At 43.5% G+C, this 24,278-nt stretch overlaps 1 protein-coding gene across 2 annotated transcripts in view; it reads right to left on the bottom strand.

Moving 5' to 3' along the window:
• Fndc3b (fibronectin type III domain containing 3B) overlaps positions 1 to 24,278 on the bottom strand; it is a 342,813-nt gene that overhangs the window by 234,718 nt on the left and 83,817 nt on the right. The window contains exon 3 of one of the 2 annotated variants that reach the window (XM_029567042.1): positions 9,839 to 9,914. The exons of the other annotated variant lie outside the window; for it this stretch is intronic. Within the exon in view, the coding sequence (XP_029422902.1) occupies positions 9,839 to 9,914 (76 nt within the window). The remainder of the gene's footprint in view (positions 1 to 9,838; positions 9,915 to 24,278) is intronic. 2 annotated transcript variants of the gene reach the window in all.

Here is a 24,278-nt window from a genome sequence, read left to right as displayed (position 1 = left end):
CTGCCCGATGTGGGTGCTGGGAACAAAATTCAGGTCCTCTGCAAGAGCAGCCAGCACTCTTGCGTGCTAGGCCATCCCTCTAGTCCCCACCTTAATTTTTAAGACAGGGTCTTTTACTGAACCTGGAGCTCACCAATTAGCAAAAATGGGTGGCCAGAGAGGTCCAGGGACTCTCCTACCTCCACCTCCCAGTGCCTGAATTACAGCCGTTGTCAATACGCCTGGCTTCTCTATTCCAAGTTATAAGTGTAAGAAAGGGGTTCAGGCAGGCATGGTGGCACACACCTTTAATCCCAGTACTTAGGAGGCAAAGGCAGGCAGATCTCTGTGAGTTCGAGGCCAGCCTGGTCTATATAGTGAGTTCCAGGTCAGGTCAGCTGGAGCTACAGAGAGACTCTGTCTCAAAAAAGACCAAAAAAAAAAAAAAAAAAGAACAAGGATTAAGGATTAAAAAGCAAAACTATGAGCTGCAAGGTCAACACTGGTGACGGGGCGGTGTTTGCTCTTCTGAGCTGCCTGACATGCAAAGATCTGTGACATTTAAAGAACTCCAAATGGTGGTGTGACCTTCAGAGTGATGTCTTTTTTCCTTCTGGCCTTGAACTCACAGAGATCCGCCTGCCTCTGCCTCCTGCGTGCTGGGATTAAAGGTGTGCTCCACCACACCCAGCCTGAACAGCAGAAGGGTGCAGAAGGTGCACTCCTGCTGCATAATTTTTAAGCATATTATTTTGAGTGTTGGGACTAAAACAAAAACATCTGCAAACCAAAGCAATACAAGTTCACATGCGTGCTCCATAACAGTGTACAGTGGGAGTGAGAAAAACACAAGGCAGCTCTGTACTTTCTATGACCTGGATCCACTGTAATGTTTATGGGGGGGGTGTCTCGCCAAGATGCAGAAATCTTATTTTCATCTTTTATTTGTATGTGTGTGGGGTGGGGGTGGGGGAGTGGAGGCCAGAGGCTGATGATGGAAGTCTCCTCTATCACTCTCCACATTATTGACTGATTGATTGACTGACAAGACATGGTCTCTCACTGAACCCAGCACTCACCAACTCAGCTAGGACGGCTAGCCAGCAAGCCCTAAGGATCATCCAACTGTCTCTATCTCCAGAGTGCTAGGATTATAGGTGTGCACTACCATGCCTGACATTTATGTGGGTGCTGGGGATCTGAATTCAGGTCCTCCTGCTTTCCCAGGAAACACCTATCCCTGAGCCATCCCTTTAGTCCTGCAGAAATTCTCTGCTTTCTGGGCAGCATCTCATCGTAATCTACACAGCAGTCCTTCAAGGCAGACATTCCAATTCTAGAGAAATGGAAATTGAAGGGTAAAAAAGAGACATTACTCAACTTAAACTATATAGCAAATATACAAAGAGTTCCTTTTAAGATTTATTTTCATTTTTTATTACATCTATGCAAGTGTTTCTGTGGGTGGGTACGTGCCTGTGAGTGCAGGTGCTCTCAGAGGCCAGAAGAGAGTATCAGATTCCCTGGATCTGGAGTTACAAGCAGTTATGAGCTGACTGCAATTGGTGCTGGGAATTGAACTCAGGTCTTCTGAAAGAGAAGTAAGCCCTCTTAACCACTGAGTTATCTCTCCAGCCTCCCATGCAGAGATTTCTAAGCCAGGAAATTTCACTTCAAAACCTGTAATAATCTTACCAATACGCCTGACTGCTCATGGTAGTTAATTGTGGTTGTGAGCGTGACCCTTTTTCTGAGCCTGACCCTTTAACGGCCGCGCCAGCTCTCCAGGCCATGGTGCTTAATTTTCAGTGTCAACTTAACTAGACTTCTAATCACCTAGGAATCACACCTCTGGGTATGTCTGTAAGGGTTTTTCCAGAAAAATTTACCTGAAGAGGGAAGACTCACCCAGAACATGGGCAAAACCAACCCACAGGAGAACCAGACTAAATTAAAAGGAGAGAGCTAGCTAAACAGTAGCATTCACTTTTCTGCTTCATAACCACAGATCCATGGGACCAGCCTCAAGCTCTCTGCCTTCCCACCCTGATGGACTTCCCACCATTCTCAAACCATGAACCAAAATAAGCTCCTTTTTAAAATTGCTTTGGTTGAGGATTTTGTCCAGCAATGAAAACAGTCACTAATATACTGCTCTTAGTACTACCTTAAGAACAAGATCTATCGAATAAAGATTTTAAAAAGTGTGCTATTGAATAATGACCTGAGAGGCAACATCTACCAAAGGGGAGGCATAGTGAGAGGAGCTGATGCTTCAGTACAATGAGAGGTTCTAAATGCCTGTCTTAACATGGCTGCTCAGATACGGTGTGAGAGTTAACAGCTACAGTCCAAAAGAAAAGCAACTGAAGCTTTAGCTACACTATGAGAAGACTCACTTTAAATGCTTGTAACAGTGAGCTCATTGTGTTTGCTATAATCCTATATCCGAACAGGATACACATTCCCGTAAACCTCCATCTGAAATGTTTGAACAGGTGCCATCGTTACAAGCCGGGGCTGCCAGCCTATGGTAAAGAAGCAGCGAGCTGGAGGCTGGATCTTCGACTGATTTCCACAAATAATCATAGTTTCCTTAAGAACACGATGAGCAAAGCCGTGTACATTGCTAGATACTGATGATGACAATGATGAAGATGACATGATGATGGTGACATGATGACGATGAGGAGGAGGAGGAGGAGAATACAGCAACAATCAGCATACTGAAAATAGTACTTAGGATGGATTCTCTCCCAATTCCATCAGAGGCACAGTCATTGTCCCCATTTTACCAGGGACAACAGACACACTAGGTATCTATCTAGAGGGTGTCTGTTGGGGAAGGACTGCTGGGGAAGGACTTTGGCACTGTGACATCAACTGGTCCCTTTTGTGGGGCTAGCAATGTATGCTACTACAGTCTTTCTTAACTCAAATTCCATACACTGGACTTTCTGCCCTGAGTCCCTCAGTATGTACTGCCCATGTGGAGGATACCCTGCTAGTAAATTTCCAGTTGCAAAGCAGCTAGCTGTTTTCTTTAAAGGGTCTATCAGGTCAGCCCAAATATTCACCTGTAATGAACAGCAATGCATCCATCAGTCCCTGTTAGAAGAAAAGCTACATCATCTATAACATAAAGCTACCAAACATTCCAGGGATAAGCTGTGCTTCAAAGCTAAAGTCATTTTTCTGTAATATTTCATGAAGACATACAAATCTAAGCATGGAGAAGTAAAAAATATTAATAAATGGAAAAAGTAAATATACCCAAATAGTCAAAGAGTGATTTGTCCTGAAGTTATCATTTAAGAGTTGTGAGTTGGGGCTGAGGATGTGGCTCCATGGTAGAGTGTTAGACTAGCATGCACGAGGCCCGTGTTTGACAACCAGTAGCCCCTAACACATATACACAAAGATGAGCTGGAATAATCCAGATTCTCCAGCAAGTTCAATCCCTCTTGACTTGGAACCTCCCTAGAGGACTTTAAACTCCCCCTCACAAAACTATAGCTCTGGGTCATTCAGAAAGACCGCATGGCATTAAGGCTAACCTCGGCAAAAAGCTCCTGGTTTCAATTCTAAGATTTTAAGATCACAAAAATATCTTAGCTTGGGGCTGGAAAGATGGTTCAACACTGACTGCTCTTACAGAGGACTTGGGTTCAAATTCCAGCATGCACACGGCAGCTAATAACCATCCAAAACTCCAGTTCCAGGGGATAAGTTGCCCTCTACTGACCTCCATGGGCATTGCATAACATGGATGTATTTACATACATGCAGACAATACACTCTTACACATAAAACAAAAATAATAAATAAAATATTTAAAAAATATCTTATTAGCAACCCCTCATAAAGCTCCCAAATGCTCAATAAATGGGGTTCCAAAGCTGCTTCCTGTGTAGAAAACTGAGCCTTGACAACCTAACCTTTGATAGGAAGAGTCATTTCTAATATGGATATCTAATATAGAAATATCATCAAATAATCAGTTCGACGTCCAACTACTGAAAGAAGCAAAGTACAGAGTGCATTCATACTATGATAATTCCACTTTCAAGTCATCCAAGGATTTTATTTCCATCAAAATTTGATTTTGTTTAGGCCGAGGCAATGGTTCAATCTTTCATCTTTGAAGGGAGACTAACCTACAACAGGTTCTCTTTCCTGGGTTTTAAGTTAGTCAAAGAGCAATTTCTCATTTATATGCACAGTTTACATTAAAGGAGTTGAAATTACAGTCTGTCTCAGCATGTAAATATTGCACAATAAACAAAAAAGAGGCCACCTGAGTTCCCTAGAACCCACCATGAAGTTCTTGGAAAGAGTGACAGGCCTGTATTTTCATCTGCCCAAGTCTAAGAGATGCTCGGAAAGGATGAAATGGTTTTTTTTAAGTAACATTGAGTTCCCTGTGCAGTTCTGGATGCTGAATCATACATGGGGGATGGGGGAGGGAGGAGACAAATGAGGAAATTCAACATGAACTTGCTCTCAATGGTGTCATTCACAGAGCCAGGGAGCAGGGCAGTGTTCATCAATCCTACAGTTCCCACACTGGCTGCGGTAGGAAGAGAATTAGACACAGAACTGGGGAGGGGTGGAGAAGAAAGGCTGCACACTGTAAGAGCTTCGAAGCCCTACTACCTCAGAGTAGCCCTCTACAGTCTTCCCTATATCCCTCCACGCACTGCTGCTGTTTCAAGATCTCAGTCCAGTTAACACAAGTTAGCTAAATAACAGAGTTGTAAAATAAGATACCAAAATGATTCTGGACACTCCTCTATAATTTTCTTTAGATCTTATTAAAATGATGCTTTCTAAGCAACTTAATTTGCTGTTTCTGTTTGTGTCACCATGATAGTCACCTACGTTCTTTGGGTCAGTTCTTTAGAATTTAAATATGTTTCACTGGAAATGTTGCTCAGTGATAGAGTGCTTGCCTAAAGATACTGGGTGCAATTCTTAATTCCCAGCACTGGGGAGAAGGGAGAGGATGAGGAAGAACACTGCAGAAGCAATTACAGAAGAGGAAGAGGAGGAAGAGGAGGAGGAAGAGGAAAGTGCTCAATGTTTTCCCAAAGCAAACTGATTAGCTTCAAGTATTGATATGCTTTGAAATTTTAAAGCTCTTCAGACACTTCAGAGACCAGGGAAAGCACTAACAACAGCAACTTCTAGAATGGTAAAATGTAAAAGAATGAAAGTTGGCATAACACAAAGGCTAGCCAGGAGTCCACTCAGCCAGCAATCAAGCTGTAGGCCTGGTGAGCAGGGTGGAGAATGCCGTTTCCTGTCTCTGCTGACCTCGGAGTTGGGAGCCGAATCCAGGGACTAGGGAAAGGTTTACATGCATAACCAAACTGTGTGGTGCTCGCTCTACCTGCCCTCCCCAGCTCAGAGAGAGGTCAAGGTGGATGGGCGGTGGTCCAGAAGGGCTGTAGGAAGAGGCAGACCTCAGGCCTTCCAGGAAGTGCAGTGTTTGTTTTGGCTGGAGGGTTTTGCAGGGAGCAGAGAAACAGCCCAGATAAAGAGCCTGCATGTGTGGACAGGAAGGAAGGCTGCGTTGCCAGCACCTCAGCCTAGACAGGGATGTGAAAAAAAGAGGCTCATGGTGCCCTCTATTAATTCCTGACTTTAAGCAAAGGCCAGGATTCATACTGATTTGCTATGACGCTTTTCCCTGATTGCTCTTTCTACAATTTTTTTCTGGCCAAGGAAGAAAAAAAATCTTTGATCTCTGCTACCTTTGATCATAGGTACAGGGCAGTCTAAGTGACCAAACTGCACCATTTTGTGGCCCCTCTAAGACTTATGATTCATATTTCACGGAAGATACTGAGAAACAGTCCATCAGAAACGAATCCGCTTTCACAGCATATGGCATGCTTCCTGTGTTTTTCTCCCTTTATTATTACCAAGGACATTCCCATGAAAACAAAAACCTTTTTCCCCCCAGAGCCACTATATTCTTCAATATGAATCTGCTTTTAGCTTCCATGTTCCTGTTTAACTACATCATACTGAGCTTCTGGGGTCTTCTAGTGGTGTCACAATAACTTACAGAAAAACTTAGGAGGTGAACAAGTTAAACTCCAAGCAAAAAGGGGTTGCCCTCAAATAGTGTGACTTAGCTTCCAGGAAGGCCAATCATGTCCATTCTACCACCAGCTTCGCCCACAGTAGTCTCTAGCCTGCTGGCTGGCACCGAAAAGCTGACAGTTCCAACCATGGTATAAACAGCAATGGGTCTGACTGAAATTTTTCTAGGAAGGTCACCTACACCAAGCCCTTTCCCCACCCTACCCACAACTTCTCCACTAACTTCATTCTCTTATGCAAACTCCTCTTTCAGAAGGTTCTATCATAGGGTTTAACTTATCTTTCCTCATAAGTTTTTAAAAGGTGAAAGGGGGTATGGGTGTGGGTGGGGAGACAAATCAGTAGGTAAAATGCTGGCCATGAAGACCCGAACCCCCAGAATCCACAAACTGCTAAGCACGGGAATGTGTACTTGCAAGCCCAGAGCTGAAGAGGCAATGACTGGTGGACCCTGGGCTCACTGGCCAGCACTCTAGTCTAACTTGGCAAGCTCTGGATGGAGACCCTGTCTCAGAAAACAAGGTGGACTGCATCTGAAAAACAACACCTAGAGTTGTCCTCTGCCCTCCACAGGCATGTACATGCACATGCAGTCACACACATACATACACACATGTGCACCCAAACATACAAACGCGCACGCGTGCGTGCACACACACAAAAGGCACAAAGACGACTGCCCCCTGCCTCTTGGTCCCAGTACTCTGCCACTGTATCCTTCTTCCTCCAGCACCTAAAGCAAGAAGCTCAGCTTAGAAGCCAAGTCCATACAGAAGCTGAGCCCAATCCCAATACTGGGCAGAAAGAACTGAAGTTATAAACCAATATTCTGGCCTCACATTGTCTGCTTGTCCTAAACCAGAAGGTGTATCTTAGTTCCACTGACAACGTGCCAGTCTCCAGCGTCTGCTTGGGCTCTGCAAAGCAGCTGTCTCATCCTGGCCTTTGAGTCCTCATCCTGCCATCCTGCCTTGAGTCCTGTTACTCCTTGAACAGAAATCCACCTTGTCCTTGTCATATGACTGATGGAAAGCCACAGGGCAGCGCAATGAAGAACTCAGGCCCTATAGTCAGTTATGCCATGGATGAAAACTGGACTCCTTTTGATGCATGAGATTTTGGAGTACAGATCGATCTCGGTAGACCTTGGTTCCTCATCTGTCTGCCACACCCGCTAAAGGACAGAATGCTCAGCATAGCCCAAGGGTGGAATAAAGGTTACAGGGATGAATTCATGCTAAGAGGAAGGATGCTGTGCCACCCGCCACCCTGTGCTGGAAGTTACAAATGCATGGCCAGTTCCCATTCTGTGGGGCTATACTCTATCCATGTGAGTGAACCAGTTCAGTGGAACTCAGGTAAAAGTTGTTAAATTTCCTACCTGGGTACCTGCCTATGCACTAAGTCTAGAATTGGGGCCTAGGCTCGGGGTGCCACCTGCCTAGCGACCTTCTTTCCAGTTCCTGAAGTTTGTCCAATTGCTCCAGTCCTCTCCTAAACCGAACACAGCACGTGGCTCCTGGTCCCTGTCCTCATTCTGTACTACGGCATTTCAGTCAACTGGGCCAGGGACCACCATGCCCCAGAGGAAGATAACTAGGATCTGAGTCTTCATAAAAAACAACAAAGACTAGGAAGACTGAGGGAACCAAAGACAAACAGGCTTCACAAGCCGCCTCAGTCAAAGGCATTTCTGAAATCACTGTGAGGGTGTTAGTGTCACTTATCTCCAAGAATCATCATGAATAAATACAAAGGTCCCATTGTGAACAAAGCAAGAGACTTGCAACATTTCCTGTGGAGGGCACCAGCTGCTAAAAGTAAGGAAAAGGTCAACTCCATGAATACATATACCCATGTATACAGACACACACTAACACACATACACATTTGTGTTCATTCACACACACGCCTCAGAAATAAACTGCAAGGATCTCAGTTGATTTACGCAGCAAACTCCTTTTACAGATTCAGTCTTACATAATCGGTTGTAGGGAGACATAGTCTATCTGAAAATTCACAGGCCTCCAAGTTACCATAACCAGAGGCTCAACTACTTTGTGCATTCATTTGTTTGAGACAGATCTCAGTGTAGTCCAGGTTAGACTTGAATTTTCACTATATAGCTGAGGAGGATCCTGAACCCCTGATCTTCCGTTGTGCTGGGATCGGGAACGTCTTTCTTCCTGAACTGAAAACCTCGCTTCATTCTGCAGAGGTAACTTTTCATCCAGTTTTTCTAGTGCGGTGTTTGGAAGTTTTTGATTGTTCACAATGTCTATTTATTGTAGTTCAAAAGGGAGAAGAGGCTATATGCCATACTACTCCAAAAAGTTTATTTCTGCTCCTCGAGCTCAAGTTTCACCTTTTTATCAGTAAAGACTAAGTTTTGCTTTAAATGGGTTAGAATACAAAAGATCAAATCCAAGGGCAATAGAGAAACACAGCAAAAAATTACTAAGAAAATGATCAAATTATTCCAGTTTACTTCCGATTTAAACTCATTAGACTTGAATCTTCAAAGAATACACATAGTTTTTAAATTCTGTATTTTTGTTCTTATAGATCCAAAAAAGAAGTCCTGAAGCTCTAAAGTAGCCTGCTACTTTCTTATGCAATACAATGAAAAAGCAACCGTTTCCGTGAAGCTCGCTATAGTAAACTAAAGCTGACCGGCACCTCCCCGCATCTGTTCATGTATTGGTAAACAAGTCTAAATATTATAAATAAATCCTCTGATTACATCCCAGTCCAATCAATAACCCAATATTGACTTCAATTACATAACAATTTACTATCTGCTCCCCAATCCCAATAATTAACAACAAGAGCTACTGAGAGCCGTCCCTTCTAACAGGGCATGTTTACAAACCAAGTGCAGGTCTGACATGTTCTTCTTACCCAGAACTCCACATGGATAGGAGCACCTGAGACATTACATTTCCGTCCAGAGTGAACCATAAAAAGAACTATCAGCACCACACCAACCAGAAGCCAGTGGGTGGCCTGGACATAGTGCTACATCCACTGTCTCGTTCACATGTGGTGCTTGTTTAGGTATCATCAAGCTTCTGGCCTCTGCAGATGCTGTTACAGGGTAAGACTTTGAGATCATGGGAGGTGAAATCTGCACGTGGAAAGGGCATGAAACATAAGGGGTCATGGGGTGGGCAGTGGCTGGCAGCTGCTGCTGATATTCATGACCCTATCTCAAGGGTGGGCTGAACCTTCTGACTCCCTCTTGCCTTCTGGTCACCCACTCTGTTGAAGCCAGCTGTCATAACAAGTCCCCTAGCCCATCCCTGTATAAAGAGGCCGACTTAACAGGGAAGTGAGAGAAACCTGCCACTGTAAAACCCCAAAACTAAATGCCACCACCAAGCATTTGAATGAGCCTGAATGTAGATGGAGCACCGTGAGAACTAGAGCCCCTGTCCACACCTCAACTCTCGCTTTCTGACTCCTGGAGCTCCAGGACATAGCTAAGCCAATCTCCAGGAACTAAAACATGAATGTGTTGCTAAGCTACACAGCAATGGATAACTAACAGGAAGAACCCAATGCACATCAAGCCACTATCACCTATACAGTAGTATTTGAGACCACATGACAGAAAAGGAAGACAACATATATCCTACTTCTAGAAAATCATATGCAAACACACAAATGAAAAAAAAAAACAAAAAACAAACAAACAAACAAACAAACTACTTTTTAATAGGGCGGAAACCCTTGACTATGTCCTTACCTTGAATGCACTGAAGGGTTCCGTCTTCTGCTCTTATTGTGAAAGTCTCGCCTGGATTAACTTGAACAAGAATAACCTACCAAAATAACACAGTAATTTTAAGTTAATACTGACGCAATTGCTCTGTTTAGTCTTCTACGATCTGAAGGTCTATAGTAGGCAGGAAGCACATGGCACCAAACCTTGGATGAACATAAAACTGAAGATATAAATCCTAAACCCAAATATTATTCTCCTCACCCCTTCCTCCTTCCCTCCTCTATGTTTCCACTGTAGCCTAGAATATTCTCCCATGCTGTTTAAATTATCAAATACACAAATAAATGGATTTCAATTAACTTGTTATTTGAAAAGTACAATATCTTTTCTCTTTCATGAGTTCAGACACAACACGTAAGTTAGAAAAACAACATGAAATGCTTTTACAAAGAAAAGCTGAACCCAGAAAGGAGTACTGACCGCCACTGCTGCATGCTGCTATCAAGTGAATGTTACAAACCTGGGATATGTGACTATACTAAATAGCAAGAGGAGGCGAACTCATAAAAGAAAAAAGGTGGAAAGAATATCTGTATATGGGGCTGGAGAGTTGGCCCCACCACATACAGTACTTTCTTGTTGATCGGCTAACACCTATTCTTTATTTTAATTTTTTTAATCTGTACAGTGTATTGTTTGCATGTATGTAAGTGCACCCATGTCATGCAATGTCCAAGGAAGTCAGAAAGGGGTGTCAGATCCTCTGAAACTGGATTTATGGATGGTTGTTAGCTGCCATGTGGGTGCTGGGATACAAACCTGGGTCCTCGGCCAGAGCAGTCAGTGCTCTTAACTGCTTAGCCATCTATCCAGCCCAGCTAACATCTATTCTACAAGGATAAGATCCAGCTGTCTAACGCCATGCCTGACAATACTTTTTCTGAATGAATGATAGTCATAAAACCTAAGGAAAACCATTGCACACAGCTATTTTAATTTAGAAAGTAAAATTCATAAAATGAGGCACTGGAGAGATGATATAGAAGTTAAAAGCAATTACTGTTCTTGCAGAGGACCTGGGATCAGTTCCTAGCATCCACATAATGGCTCACAACTGCCTGCAACTCCAGTTCCAGTGGATCTGACGCCTTCTTCTGGCCTCTGTAGGCTCTTGCACACATAGTGCACATATACTCACACGGGCTCACACACATACGCATGTATACATAAATCTTTTTTTTAAAGATTTCATAAGATACCATTTAAAATTCAGCTTCATTTAGAATTATGTACCATAATTCTTCTGTTTTGTAACACTATTCAGATCAAAGTCATTTCATCTTTAAAATCTAAACCTTTAACATCCACATATTTTGTTCTAATCATGCACCCCAGGAGATGCTGCTGAGGCATTACTTTTTTTTTTTTTTAATCAGTAAATAAATTAACTAGAAAAACATCAGGATCATTCAGGGACGAGCAGTCTAAGCCTCATCCCTGTTGCTTCTCATTATTCTCAGAGGTAAATTATTTCAAGGCAATTTATTTTTCCTGCACTGTAACTGTGTCAATAATCTTTCAGGTCTCTCTGTTCCAGTCCCCACTAACGTAAACATGGTTTGCCATTTTAAGAACTCAGAAGGAAATCCCTTCAGATCTCCGGAGTGATTAAAGGAGCTCCACAGCTTTCTCCAGACGAGCTTATAGTCATCCCTTTAACGTGAATATCGTCTGCATTAACTGTTTTCACATAAACATACAGCACACCTCTACTACACCTACACCAGGTGAAACTACACTTCAGTAAAGAACAGTGGTGGGGTCCTAAGAGACAGGGATAGCAGAGCATAAGTGATAAAGGGGGATGGTGAGGAGGGAGGTTGAAGGGGAGAGATGGGAGGGTAGGGAAGAGGAGGTGGGGGGTGGCAGGTAACTAACAGAATGTTTGAAAAAGCCATATGGAAATCTACTATTTTATAAGCTTCCTAAACATACACACACACACACACACACACACACACACACACACACACGTCATATAAGAGTTTAATTGGAGTTATCCTACACAGGGGATAATGCTCCTCCCAGACAATTTACTAAATAGAAAGCCTAGTGCCAGGTGTGGGATAGTTCCACTTGAATTGTTGGTCAGGGGTGTCCTGGAGACTCCCCCACAAACAATACAGGCTATCATCATTGTTCTTGACTGCTCACCATATGACAAGGACCTATTGCTGAAGACACCACACACACTGGTCATAAGACACGGAGAGTCAGCACTGAGCAGGAAGCTTCCCCCCTGCTGGCTAGCTTTCATAGGAAGGTGCTCTACAGGCTGCTGGGGAAAAATCATCAACAGTTCTCCCCTGTTGTGAACCCTGTGAGCTACAATAACGACTGGTGTGGCAAGACAGGCTCACGGGTACAATAGTGGCATGAATATTATGGGGTGACCAACCACTTTCTGATTGGATTTATGACCTGCTCCACAGGCAGAAACACATGTAAATCTGTAAATCTGTAAATTTACACCTGTAAATCTGACCAAGAACCCATTACTAGCGAGCTCATAGGCCCCAGGGTGAATCTATCACTATCAATTTTCTAAATGAACATAGTATCCAACTGCCCTCTACATTAGTATCTTTATATCCATGGATCATGCAGCCTGTAGTGACTCAGAAACTCACAACCAAAGTGCAGAAAATAAGTGTCTGCGGAGTACTCAGCCTAAATGGGACGTCAGTATCACAGCCCTTCCCATAAGGCTCAGGGACCATCATGGAAGAGGCAGAAGGTTGTAAGAGCCAGAGATCTGAGAGAACTGGGGCAAGGCAATGTACTCACGAACTCACAGCAGCTATGGATGCTTACAACAAGACCTGCAAAGATCAAGCCAGTCACCATTCTAGTCTAGAAGGGCTGTGGCCCATGAGCACTCACCCCCTAGTTGAGGAGCTACCAACAGTTGAGAGGTTTTTTTTTTTTTTTTTAAGGGTATGGTCCCTTTGCACACTGGCTATGATTCAGTAGACGGTCCCACACCTGCAGGTATATGGGCAGCACAAACTGGACTCCATGGGTAATTTAAAAAACAAAAACAAGCTGGGCATGGTGGCGCATGCCTTTAATCCCAGCACTTGGGAGGCAGAGGCAGGTGGATCTCTGTGAGTTCAAGGCCAGCCTGGTCTACATAGTGAGTTCCAGGACAGCTGGGGCTACAAGGAGTCCCTGACACAAAAAGACCAAAAAACAAAACAAAACAAAACAAAAAACCATGAAGTTGGGAGAAGGGAGGTGGATTTGGGAGTATCTAGAGGGAGGAGTGGGGGGATATGACCAAAAACATTACATGCATGTATGAAATGATCAAAGAATTAATAAAAATGTTATATTTTTTTTAAAAAGAAAATGATACCGTGATACCTGTTTTTAGAAGTCTTTAGACAAATTCTAGCATCTCTGTGATAGCCAAAGCTATCTCTATTTTTAAACCTCTATGGATAAGCTTATACTATATGCCTGTGGAATTAGGGCAGGTGGTGGGAGTAGAAATCAGTAGACATCCAGACTCTTTGTCTCAGATTTTCTTTGACAACCCCAAATTCATGTCCGCTCTTCTCCCATGCAACTGTCAGTCAACAAGCCTTGACCACTGATTGTGAAAACATACCTTGGGGCTATCACGAAAGTTCTAAGGAAGAAGAGATTTCTGAAGTCATGTCACATTATTTGCCCACCATATTGCACTAAAGGTGTCTGCAATGGCTCTTAGTGGACACTGACACCAGCCCATATTGCAAAGCATAATCTGGAGGTATGCACCCCCACAGTTCACATGTGGGACCCACCCCCATCAGCTTATGGAGTTCACATCCTGACTCCCACCCCACTTCTTCAGGGAGAAAGATGATAGGTAAAATGCTTTTAAGCATCCTACAAAATATCTCTCTTTGAATGTTTAGTTCACGTAATTTCCACTGCTCCTGAGTTGCTATGGAAACCAGACTATAATCTTCTACTAAGTTACTTCAGAAATGAGGTAAAGCTCCTGTGTCCCAATGGCAATTTCTCTTCTCACAGGAGCAAAAGCCATGACTGAACCAGACTGTATTCACTGGGCACCCAGGTATTCTGGAAGAAAGCATATTATCAGACTGGCTGACCACTGTCATTGTTAATGACAGAGATAAAAATAAAGCTTTGACACAACAGCCCAAGGCCTGTGCTGACAACAGGCATGAATGAGCCACCAGCACCAGGCCTTGCATCACATAGCCTGGAGGATCATGAGTCACATCCTGGCAGATAAAATGCACTCAACTTTCTGCATCATGCAAGTCAGTGCTCTCCCCACCCTTCCTCTCCAAGTTCTCTTAAATATAATATGTAAAATGATGCTTCATCTTTTCTGTCTGCTCACTGACCATTTTCTGATTTCTCAGAGTCAGCATTTCAAATTCATGCTGCGTTGTGTTTTGTCAGACAAGGGGAAAAAGACACAGATTTTAATCTTAGATAGATGTTTCTTTCCTGAGATAACAGGGCGGAACCATGCTCTCCAACTAGGGAGTAGGGAAGCCTGGGGCTGCTGTTCCTTCAGAGCTACCCCCAGTGCTAAGGCTACCTGGGCCCAGGAGTCTGAAGTAAGCACAAGGCAAGGCTTAATGCAGTAACCTGCCACTCTTCCAAACACTCAACAGTAAAACAAGACAGAGCACAACTGAGCAGAAGGTTAAACACAGCACTCCAGAAACACTTAACAGAAGAGGCTCAAACATGAATTGCAGATCTTTCTTCACCGGCATAAGTCTAAAGTCAACTGTTTCTTACTCATTAGAAAAGAAAAAGGAAAGCTAATTTGCTATTTTAACTCTAGGTGGCTGATTAGCAGAAGAGCAACAGTATCTGACACTGGTCCTACAGGCAATTTCCTAATTTATACCTAGGATTTAGTACAGTATGGACTGGGGAGATGGCTCAGTTGGTAATGTGGTTGCCTGAGGAGGAGTCCCAGAACTCAAGGCTATAAAAAAATGCTAGATGTGGTAGTGCGCTTGCAAGCCCAGCTCCAAGAAAGTGGAGACACGTAGATTCCTGGGGCTTGCCAATCAACCAGCCTAGCCTACTTAGCAAATTCCAGGCCAATAAGCAACACTGATAATTTTTTTTTTTTAAATCAGATGGACTGCACTTGAGGACCAACACCCAAAGTTTTTCCTCTGGCCATACACACGTGTATATACCACACCACCACCACCCACCTAAGCAAATCCCACACTGACCAAAGTTGGTACATTGCATCTCTAGCCTTCCTCAAAGTTCCATCTGGTACCAAGAAAGACCATGAGTGGTACCAGGACAGGCCCGCACCACTCTACAGCTTTCTCCACTTTCACAGAGACTCGCTCTGCTCTGTGCTGTTTCAGGCACAATGAACATTTTCCCCCTCAAAACCAACATTTACAATTACAACCAAGATAACTGGACGATAACTGGATGATAAAGCCTGAGGGCTGCAGAAGGCTCCATATGAGGACGGGGTCTCTCTAGCCAATCACTGGCTTTCGTTTATTTCATTAGATTTTTTTTTTTTAGCAGTGCCAGGACTACAATCCAGAGCCTCACACAAACTTGGTAATAAGCAAACTACTACTTAAACCACACCTAGTTCCATAACAGCTTTTAAAAGCTAACCCTTGACAGATGAAAGGAGCAGTCACACCTATTCCTGCAACTATTTCCTGCTAAAACACACACACACACACACACACACACACACACACACACACACCACCCCCTCCCTCAGATTCCCAAACTCACACCTCTTCGCACATACCTTTGACACTGTGTTCTCTACCACAGACCAAAGTTGCCCTCAAGTGAAACTGGGTTAAGCACTATTTGCTTTCTGAGTCCCATCTCTTTCCTCCAAAAGGGAAGAGGTGGTTTGCCAACAGCCAAAACTCATCTTGCTGGGAAGAATATACACAAAGAAAATATTCTGACGTCAAAGAAGTGAATAAGTAGACCAGAAAAACAAGGAAGTAGACAGGAGAATACCTGCATCTCGCCTGCTTTCCTCTCCTCCCTGAAGCCCAATTCCAAACCTGCAAGCAAAGCTTAAGTACTCAGGAAGGGCTTCACAAACACTGCCTCAACCTCCCCGATATCAGCAGGGCTAGCAGGACACTCTCATTTTGCTTCTTCCTAACTCTTTCCAATGGTCCAAATTTTTTTAATACTCAGAGCTCCTCATGGGGCTTTTAAAGAGATGGCTCAGCAGTTAAGAGCACTTACTGCTCTTACAGAGGACTGGAGTTTGGTACCCACTAGCCACACAGGGTAGCTCACATGACTTATAACTCCAGTTCCAGGAGATCTGACACCCTCTTCTGGCCTCCAATGGCACCCACATGCCAGTGCATATACTAACATGCAGATACACACACAAAAATAAAAATAAAACTTTTCTTTTTTTTTTTTTAAAGGCTCAAACCTTCTCTCCGTCAACAACCTATTTCACATCTCTAAAATTAATTTAGCACCATGCAGGTCACATTATCAACACCTTTTCCAAGCATTGTTTTTTTCTTACAATGACTCTAAAAAGTTACTATTTATTGAACTCATATGGTATTCTGTATTAGTTACTTTTCTGTTGCTGTGATAAAACACCATGACTTGTTTGTTTGGCTAATGGCTACAGAGGGTAACAGTCCATCATACCAGGGAGGCATGGCAGCTGGGGAGCAGGAGCAGAAAGTCGAGCATCCACATCTTCAAGCATGCATAGGAAGCACAGCAAAACTGGGGATCTGGCAAGCTTAAGAACTCTCAAAGCCCACCCACATGACACGCTTCCTTCAGCATGGCCACATCTCCATAAAGGCTCCATGACCTCCCTGTGATGGCTAATCCTGGGTGTCAACCTGACTGGATCTGGATTAACTGAAATGAGAAAGACCTTCTTGATTGGATCATTTGAAGCTGAAGACCCACCTGAAAGACCTTGGCAAAGGAGCTCTTGCTCTCTTGCCCCTTGCCTTCTCTCTCACTGGTGAGTTCATCTTGCTGCTGTGACCAACTTCTTCGGATTACAATGGAGACTGAAGACTAGCAGATCTCCTGGAATTCGTCAGGCTTTCAGCACCAGATTGGGACTGCTGAGACATTCAGCCCCGTGGACTGAGCAACTACCAGATTCTCAGCCTCTCCAGTGTAGTGCAGCCATTGTTGGACTACTAGACTCTACCCTGTGAGCTAATCTGATAAATCTCTCTCTCTCTGTTATTTCCTGCAGCCTGAGTGCTTTCAATCTCTCCTGCCCCATACCTAGTCCACCTTCTATATATACACACACACACACACACATACACATATTCATTCTACCAGTTCTGTTTCTTTAGAGAACTCTGACCAATACACTCCCCAAACTGCACCATGAACTGGGGACCAAGTGTCCAAATACTTGAAGCATCCGAGGGACACTCATTCAGTCCAAGTGAATCAAACTTCATAGAGGAGAAAACTGGGGCTTAAAGAACACAAAAGAAATTGGTCCACTACAAGGTAACTGAGCTGGCCAGGGAATCCAACCTAACCTGACCAAGATGCGTGTTTGTCTATTCTTCCTGCCCCCTCTCCCTTAAAGAAACATGAACTCCACATCCCCTCCTTACTGATGTCTCCCTACTTACTGTCATCCAGTGATGTGTCTGCCCTGCCCAGTCCTACTACTAGATGTCTCTCCAATGCCACCGCCTCCTCCTGCCTTCCCATTTCTACGACTGCTATGAGTGGCGTGAGCTTCCTAATACCCCCTCTCCTTCTGGATGTTTTCTGTCCTTTGTTTCTTTCTCTCTGGTTTCTTGCTTTTTGCTCTAAAAGGCTAGCTACAAAGGCACTTGGCAACCACCCTGCACACCTTCCCTTCTCTACTGGTCAGTTCACCAAGCAAGCACAGTGGACTGTCTCTGCCTACGGCATTCTTCACTGTTGTGCAGATCCAAAGAAAAGAAGCTACTAGAAAACAAATCTAATTAGGAGTCTAAGGAGAATCACCACACTACTTTTTAAGGGCCAAACTCAATCATATCCCAAGAATATCTACTTTGATTCTGAACTAATTCTATTTTAAAACAGTTAAGTGACTTTGTTTCCTTATTTCTTGACATTATAATTTAGCCTCTGTCATATTACACATGTATAATAATGGCCTTAGAAAACAAGAGAGGACTCCAAATTGTAGATAAGAAAAAGTATCTCCTGAGTAGGGGAGGTGGAGGTGGGTGGATTCCTCAGGCTTCCTGACCAGTCAGCCTAATCATCAAGCTCCAGGCTTGTGAGAGACTCTGTCTCAAAACACATGGTGGACAGTGCCTGAATAACAACACCTGAGGTTGATCTCTAGCCTTTGTACACATGCACACAACACACACACACACACGCACGCACACACGCACGTACACATACACGCACACATGCACACACACAAGAAAATGCATCTTTTAAAATCCAATCTTTGGCAACACAAAAATGAATCTTAAGGATTTCCAGATTTCAAAAAGAAGTGCGAGCCAACACACATTACCTGTTTAAGTTTCATTTTCCTGTCACACTACATGTCAAAACAAAATGAGCTGGAGTGACAGCCTTCTGACAGCATTTTGAGGATGTAAATACTGAACAACCAGCCATTCCCTGGTAACCTTGTGGTTCCAGATCAGGCTTGGTCCCAGCCCTGCCAGGCAGGCCCCTTGATCTTTCGAACCCCTTATTTCTTCATCCACAAAAAGAGAATACCTACCCACCCCAGAGAGGTGGGTAAGCCTTAGCCATAATATGAGCCCAGTTAACAGCACTTACCTACATTTCCCTTTCTTCAAATTTCCACCAGTGACATGTCCCTCAGTTAAGTGAGAGACCAAAGGAAAAACATTACTAAATTAGTCATGCTTCATGTTCTCCATAAAATCTAAACTCCAGGGGATCCTAGTTCTGATCCCCAATTCTGCTCGCCAGAGGGCGTGGCCTCTGCACATGCGCACAGGCTCTGGCACGGTTTCCTTGGCCTGGCAACAGAGGTGAGTTTGGAATTCATCCAGTCACGTTAAGTTCTGAAAACTAAGCCCCTGTCAGCTTCTAAATCGTGTGACTTGCTTGGAAACACTTCGAAATTATCATAAAGCAAGCTAGCAATAAAAGATTGCTTGCTTGTGAATCCAGGAGAGGCCCCAGTCTGGCTACTTTGCTTTTGAGTCCTTAATTTCCATTATTTTACTTTAATAGCTTTATTAAGATGTAAGTAACATACCATACAATTTATGTACTTGATGTGTACAAATCAATGGTTTTTGGTACATTCACGGAGTTGCATAACCATGGCTACAAAAAAATTTTAGGACATTTTCACCACCAAAAGGAAATTTTATACTGATTGGCAACCATCTTCCCTCAATTCCTCCAGCTCTGGGTCCCTCTGATGAACTTTCTGCCTCTTTGTATCTGCACACTGTAGACACTAATATAAACAATCACACAACGTGAATGAATCCTTTCACTCAGCATAAGGCTGTCAAGACTGTGTTGTAACTTGTGTCAATAGTTAATTCTTTATTTTCTTCTCAATAATATTCCATTTTATGAATGTGTCATATTTGGTTCATCTATTTATCAGTTAACTAATAAATGGCTTGTTTCTACTCTTGGTTGCTATGAATAATCTTGTTCTGAATATTCACAGCCAAGTTTCTATGTGAACCTAACTTTGTTTCTCTTGAGTAGAACTTCTGGATAACATTTTAATTCCATAATTAGCTTTTTGAGGAACTCCCTCCTAGACAGTTCCCATATACACAGAACCATTGAACATACCGGCTGTTTTGGAACTGTAAGCATGCTGAAGGTTTAAACTCGGACAGATCCCTCAGGAAGCCTCAGGCATTTGTTCTTCTAGATACTTAAACAGCTTGTTTGAGAGGTTACCCAGCACACAATGAAGGAAAACAGTTACACAGATGGACACTTAAGACCACTAAAACGATGAAGAAAATTGTCCTCATTAATGATATCAAGGCAAACAGACCGGAAGCTATCTTCAAAAATGTAATGTTTTGGAAAGCAAGCATGTGTCACTATGCCCAGGCCTGAGAGGTAGAGGCAAGATCAAGAGTTCAGGGCCAGCCTTGGCTAAATAGTGAGTTCAAGGCCAGGCTGGGCTACATAAGACCCTGTCCCAAAAACAACAACAACAACAACAACAAACCAAAACAAAAAAAAAAAAGCTAATGCTCTGGGATTGAAGATGTGGCTCAGCAGTAGGGCATTTACCCAGGACGTGCAAGGGCCTAGGTTCAATCCCCATTATGCGGTGGGCAGATGGAATAATGCTTTCAGCTCTCCCTTTCTAGAATGAGTAGGAGAGCTTCGGTGAGTAACTGCTTAAAAGCCAGACCACTGACACTTAGTCTCAGAAGGACCAGGCCCTTCAGAACGTCTACGTATACCAACTTATACAACTTTCACTGACCCTTCCAATTATTCCCTCATTCTGCACCAAGTCCAAATTCAGAACTGACACTAGTCTCTACAGAGTGCAAAGGAAAGATGTGACCAAGATTTTCCAGCCAGGCCCACCCCTCCTCCCCGCAGGCCCTCGGCACATACAGGCACACACAGGCACACAGCAGATTCTCTGCACGTCTGATTTGGGGCCAGCTGATGCACCATGACATCAGTGCAGCACAGTGAGCCAAGTTTACACTCCATCTGGGACAAATGATGTCCAGGCACACTGTGACTGCTTTTGTTTATACACATGGACTGAATGTCTTGGTGGTAAATGAACTAACTCTTAAGATTTATTTCCCAAGGCCTCCAACACAATATTCTGCACCCTGAAGCAACTCCCTGCCTCCAGTTCTCCTTCCAAGTCTATGCGTGAGTGATTTTTTAACAGAACACATGATTTTTGGAACATATAATTAACATCTTGAAGAGAGTCAAAGTCCAAGCAGTCCTTCATCAATCTGAAACAAAGAAAAGGAGGAACTCACTACCAAGTAGCTGTGGTGAGGGTAACAAGGTTCACAGTACAAATTCCACATGAAACTTAGTCCTCCCTTCTCCTAGAACAGGCTACGTTGAAAGAAGATTTAAGACATAATTCAACCGCCGAGTGGTCATTTTCCTTCCTTTGAAAGAATAAACTCAGTCTGCATTTTTACCCTGGTGTTCAACTTAAGAGAAATAATTATAAATTTAGAATGAAAAGCAAACCACTTAATAGGTTCAAGTCTTACAACAAGATTTCTTGAGTCTTAAAAACTGTGCCTAGGGTGATGTAACCCGAACAGGAATGATGGGTAGGAAGAATTGGAGAGGGAAGGAGAGGGAAGAGGCCCCCTCCCACCGCCCGGTCCATGGAGGAGGAAGCCCTGCTCCACTCTCTATTCACCACTGTCAGGAGCAGCTGGCCCCAGGGGAGAATTGCTCCCCTGCTGCTCATGTCAGGGAGAGAATCATTTCTAATCACCCAGGGCGCCCTACAGAGGCCAGGGCTGACTCCAGAAGCCTCCACTCGAACTCTTTTTTTCAAAGAAGAACCAGATCTCCAGGACTTCGCACATGGCACATCCCTGCTGCTTGGTGATCACATCTCAGAACCAGTTCTTGGAAATAATATGGTGACCGTAGTCACACAGTCACAAAAACCAATGAAGGGGAACGTGTACGCATGTACACGCTTGTGAACGCCAAAAGCCAGTGTCAGGTGTCGTTCTCTATTGCTCTCCACCTTATTTTTAGAGACAGGGTCTCTCACTAAGCCCAGAGCCCACTGACTGGCTAGAATGGCTAGCCAGCAAGTTCCAGGAACCCACCTGTCTCTCCCCACCCCCTAGAATTAGGATTGCTGATGTGAGCAACCACGCCTGGCTTTTATTTGGATGCTGGGGATCAAACACGGTCCTCATGGTTGTGTGGCAGGCACTTCACCCACTGAGCCATCTTCCCAGTCCCAGTAGGAACAATTTTGTTTGTAAAAGTCATCCTGACTGCTTGCCTGAGCACCACTAATGGAGACAGGCCAAACCCAGGCAACTCCACTTTAGTGGAAGGTTGGACTTGGGGTTTCTAGAAAAAGACCCAGGGAATTTAAGAACCAACCCTATGACTTGCTGACTACAAGTCCTTAACTTTCTCACCGGAGACTCTGCCTGCAAGCATGGCTTCACGTTACAGGGCCTATGGCTGCTGCTGAAATGATGCATGTGCTTGGCATGGACTAAACCCTTAACTGTGGCCATTCCTTCCCTCTGCCTCAAGAAGAAAGAAATTAACAATATAAACTAAAGGTCATTCTTCCCAACAACTTAACTTATTTTCCATAAATAACCACTCAGATAAAAGTTGTAGAGACAAGTCTTATGGTGATCAGCAATCACACCAAAAAATTTAAGCACACACTTGGCATCCTTCCAATGACAAACATCTGATCTTTACTGTATCTAATTTATTGTTAAGGCACTGAAATCTCGGGATTCAAACTCAGAATCTTATCTTAAATACTCCCTGAGATTCCAGAGTTACTGATCCCAGACTAGCCACTGTCCGCTCCAAAGAAGGAGCTCAGACCTAGTGGGATGCTGGCTTCGAGACGTGTACACAGAGGGGCTCTGGAGCTAGTAGCATGGGGTGAAAGGCAGTCCTGCAAAGTGGGAGAACACTCAGCACCTCACCCCAAGTAAACCAACAGACAAATGAAGAGAAAAGGCTCTAAAGGGCGAGCAGGGAACCCCAGTTGGTAATGAAAATGTCCTCCATCGTCCAAGTCTGTGCTCCACTGACACCCTGGTCTTTAAAAAAGAGCATACTGATTTAGGGATATTTTATAAAGATATAATTATATCTGCATAACAGAGACAATTTACAGACAAGATCTACCAATGTAGGCAAGCACCCCAAAGCAGCACATGAATTCTGATTCTGGGGGGAGAGGAGAGCAACATGTCTGACTTCAAATTATTATAACATTACAGAAGAGAGGAAAATGACTAAGAGTCAGTCTAAGTGGAGGAGCCAATATAAGTGAAGAGAGCTAGACCCTGTACCCAGCCATAGCATGATGGCGCATTAGCAGCTGCCTTCTTGACAGGGTATATTTTTACATTATGAAATGTGGGGGGAGGGATGACCATCAGATGCCTTTGGAATGTGGAGATTAATTTTCCTAACTTTATGTGGCTTGCTCACTAGTGTCACATTTGGGGTATAACAGCTCTATATTATGTAGTCACTTTTTTTTGTTTTGTTTTTGTTTTTTTTTTTTTTTTTTTGGTTTTTTTGAAAAAGGATCTCCCTGTAGCCCCAGCTGTCCTGGAACTCACCATGTAGACCAAGCTGGCCTTGAACTCACAAAGATCCGCCTGCCTCTGCCTCCCAAGTGCCACCACGCCTGGCCATTCAGTCATTTGAACACAAAAAGAGAAGAGTCCGCCTCTAGAGACAAGTTACATACAATGTCTTCCTGTCTTCTGGATTTAGTCTCAATTCCCCACATACATAAATTATTCTTACTATGCCATGATATGTCAAGAGTTCTCCTATCACATCCAACATAACAAATACATATTTTCAAAACAAAAAGATTAGAGGTTGGAAATCTATCAGATGAAATCCTATTCAAAGAAAGTATATGTCAGAGAGTGCCCAGTTCTGGCCTCCCTCTGGCAGAGGGGCTAAGAATGAAGGGGACTGTCTGAGAGCCTCTGGATCCTGCCTCCATGTGGTGGTCCTTTTAATAAGATGATGCTATACAGCAGTCCCTTCTGCATGAAATAACTACCATCATCACAACTGCAGCTGAGCCTGATCACTAAACACCATCACAACTGGGCTTGTTGACAGTTGTGGTCATTCATTGAAGGAGTGCCAAGCAGGGTCACTGGACCCTCACCGGATTATCCAGCCACTCTTCCCAGCCAACTGTATATAATTTGACCCTAATCACACATGGATTTGGGGAGGGCTAAAGTATACAATCTGGGGAAGGCTAGGAAGAGAAGGCATGACCCATGCTGGATAAAGTCTTTCCAGTGTGCATACCCTCAGGTCATACATACACCTCAGGAACCCCTCAGTTGCCTCGGTAAGCTCAATAAATTCATTGGTTCCCCAGTAAAACTTTAATCAAACATTGGCTTGACACTAAAACCATAAAATGGAATAAGCATTGCTTAGCATCCCAGGAAAAGAAGTCTCACAACAGATGGAAAATTTGTTTGTTGTTATTATGTCTCATAATTATTTAAAAAAAGAAAATAAGAATGTAAAAGATGCTAAAAGGATAGGGGAATGGAGATGTTTTCCAAAGTAGAAAAAATGAGAAAGCCTAAGCAAGTGATGAAGGTCTGTGTAGGTTTGTCATAATATATAAAGGATGAGACAAAAATAATATACA

This window comes from Nannospalax galili, unplaced genomic scaffold, assembly GCF_000622305.1.
Source record: "Nannospalax galili isolate Female #2095 unplaced genomic scaffold, S.galili_v1.0 scaffold1021, whole genome shotgun sequence".
Lineage (NCBI taxonomy): Eukaryota > Metazoa > Chordata > Mammalia > Rodentia > Spalacidae > Nannospalax > Nannospalax galili.
Note: the sequence above shows the minus strand (reverse complement) of the source record. Positions and strands in the feature narration are given on the sequence as shown.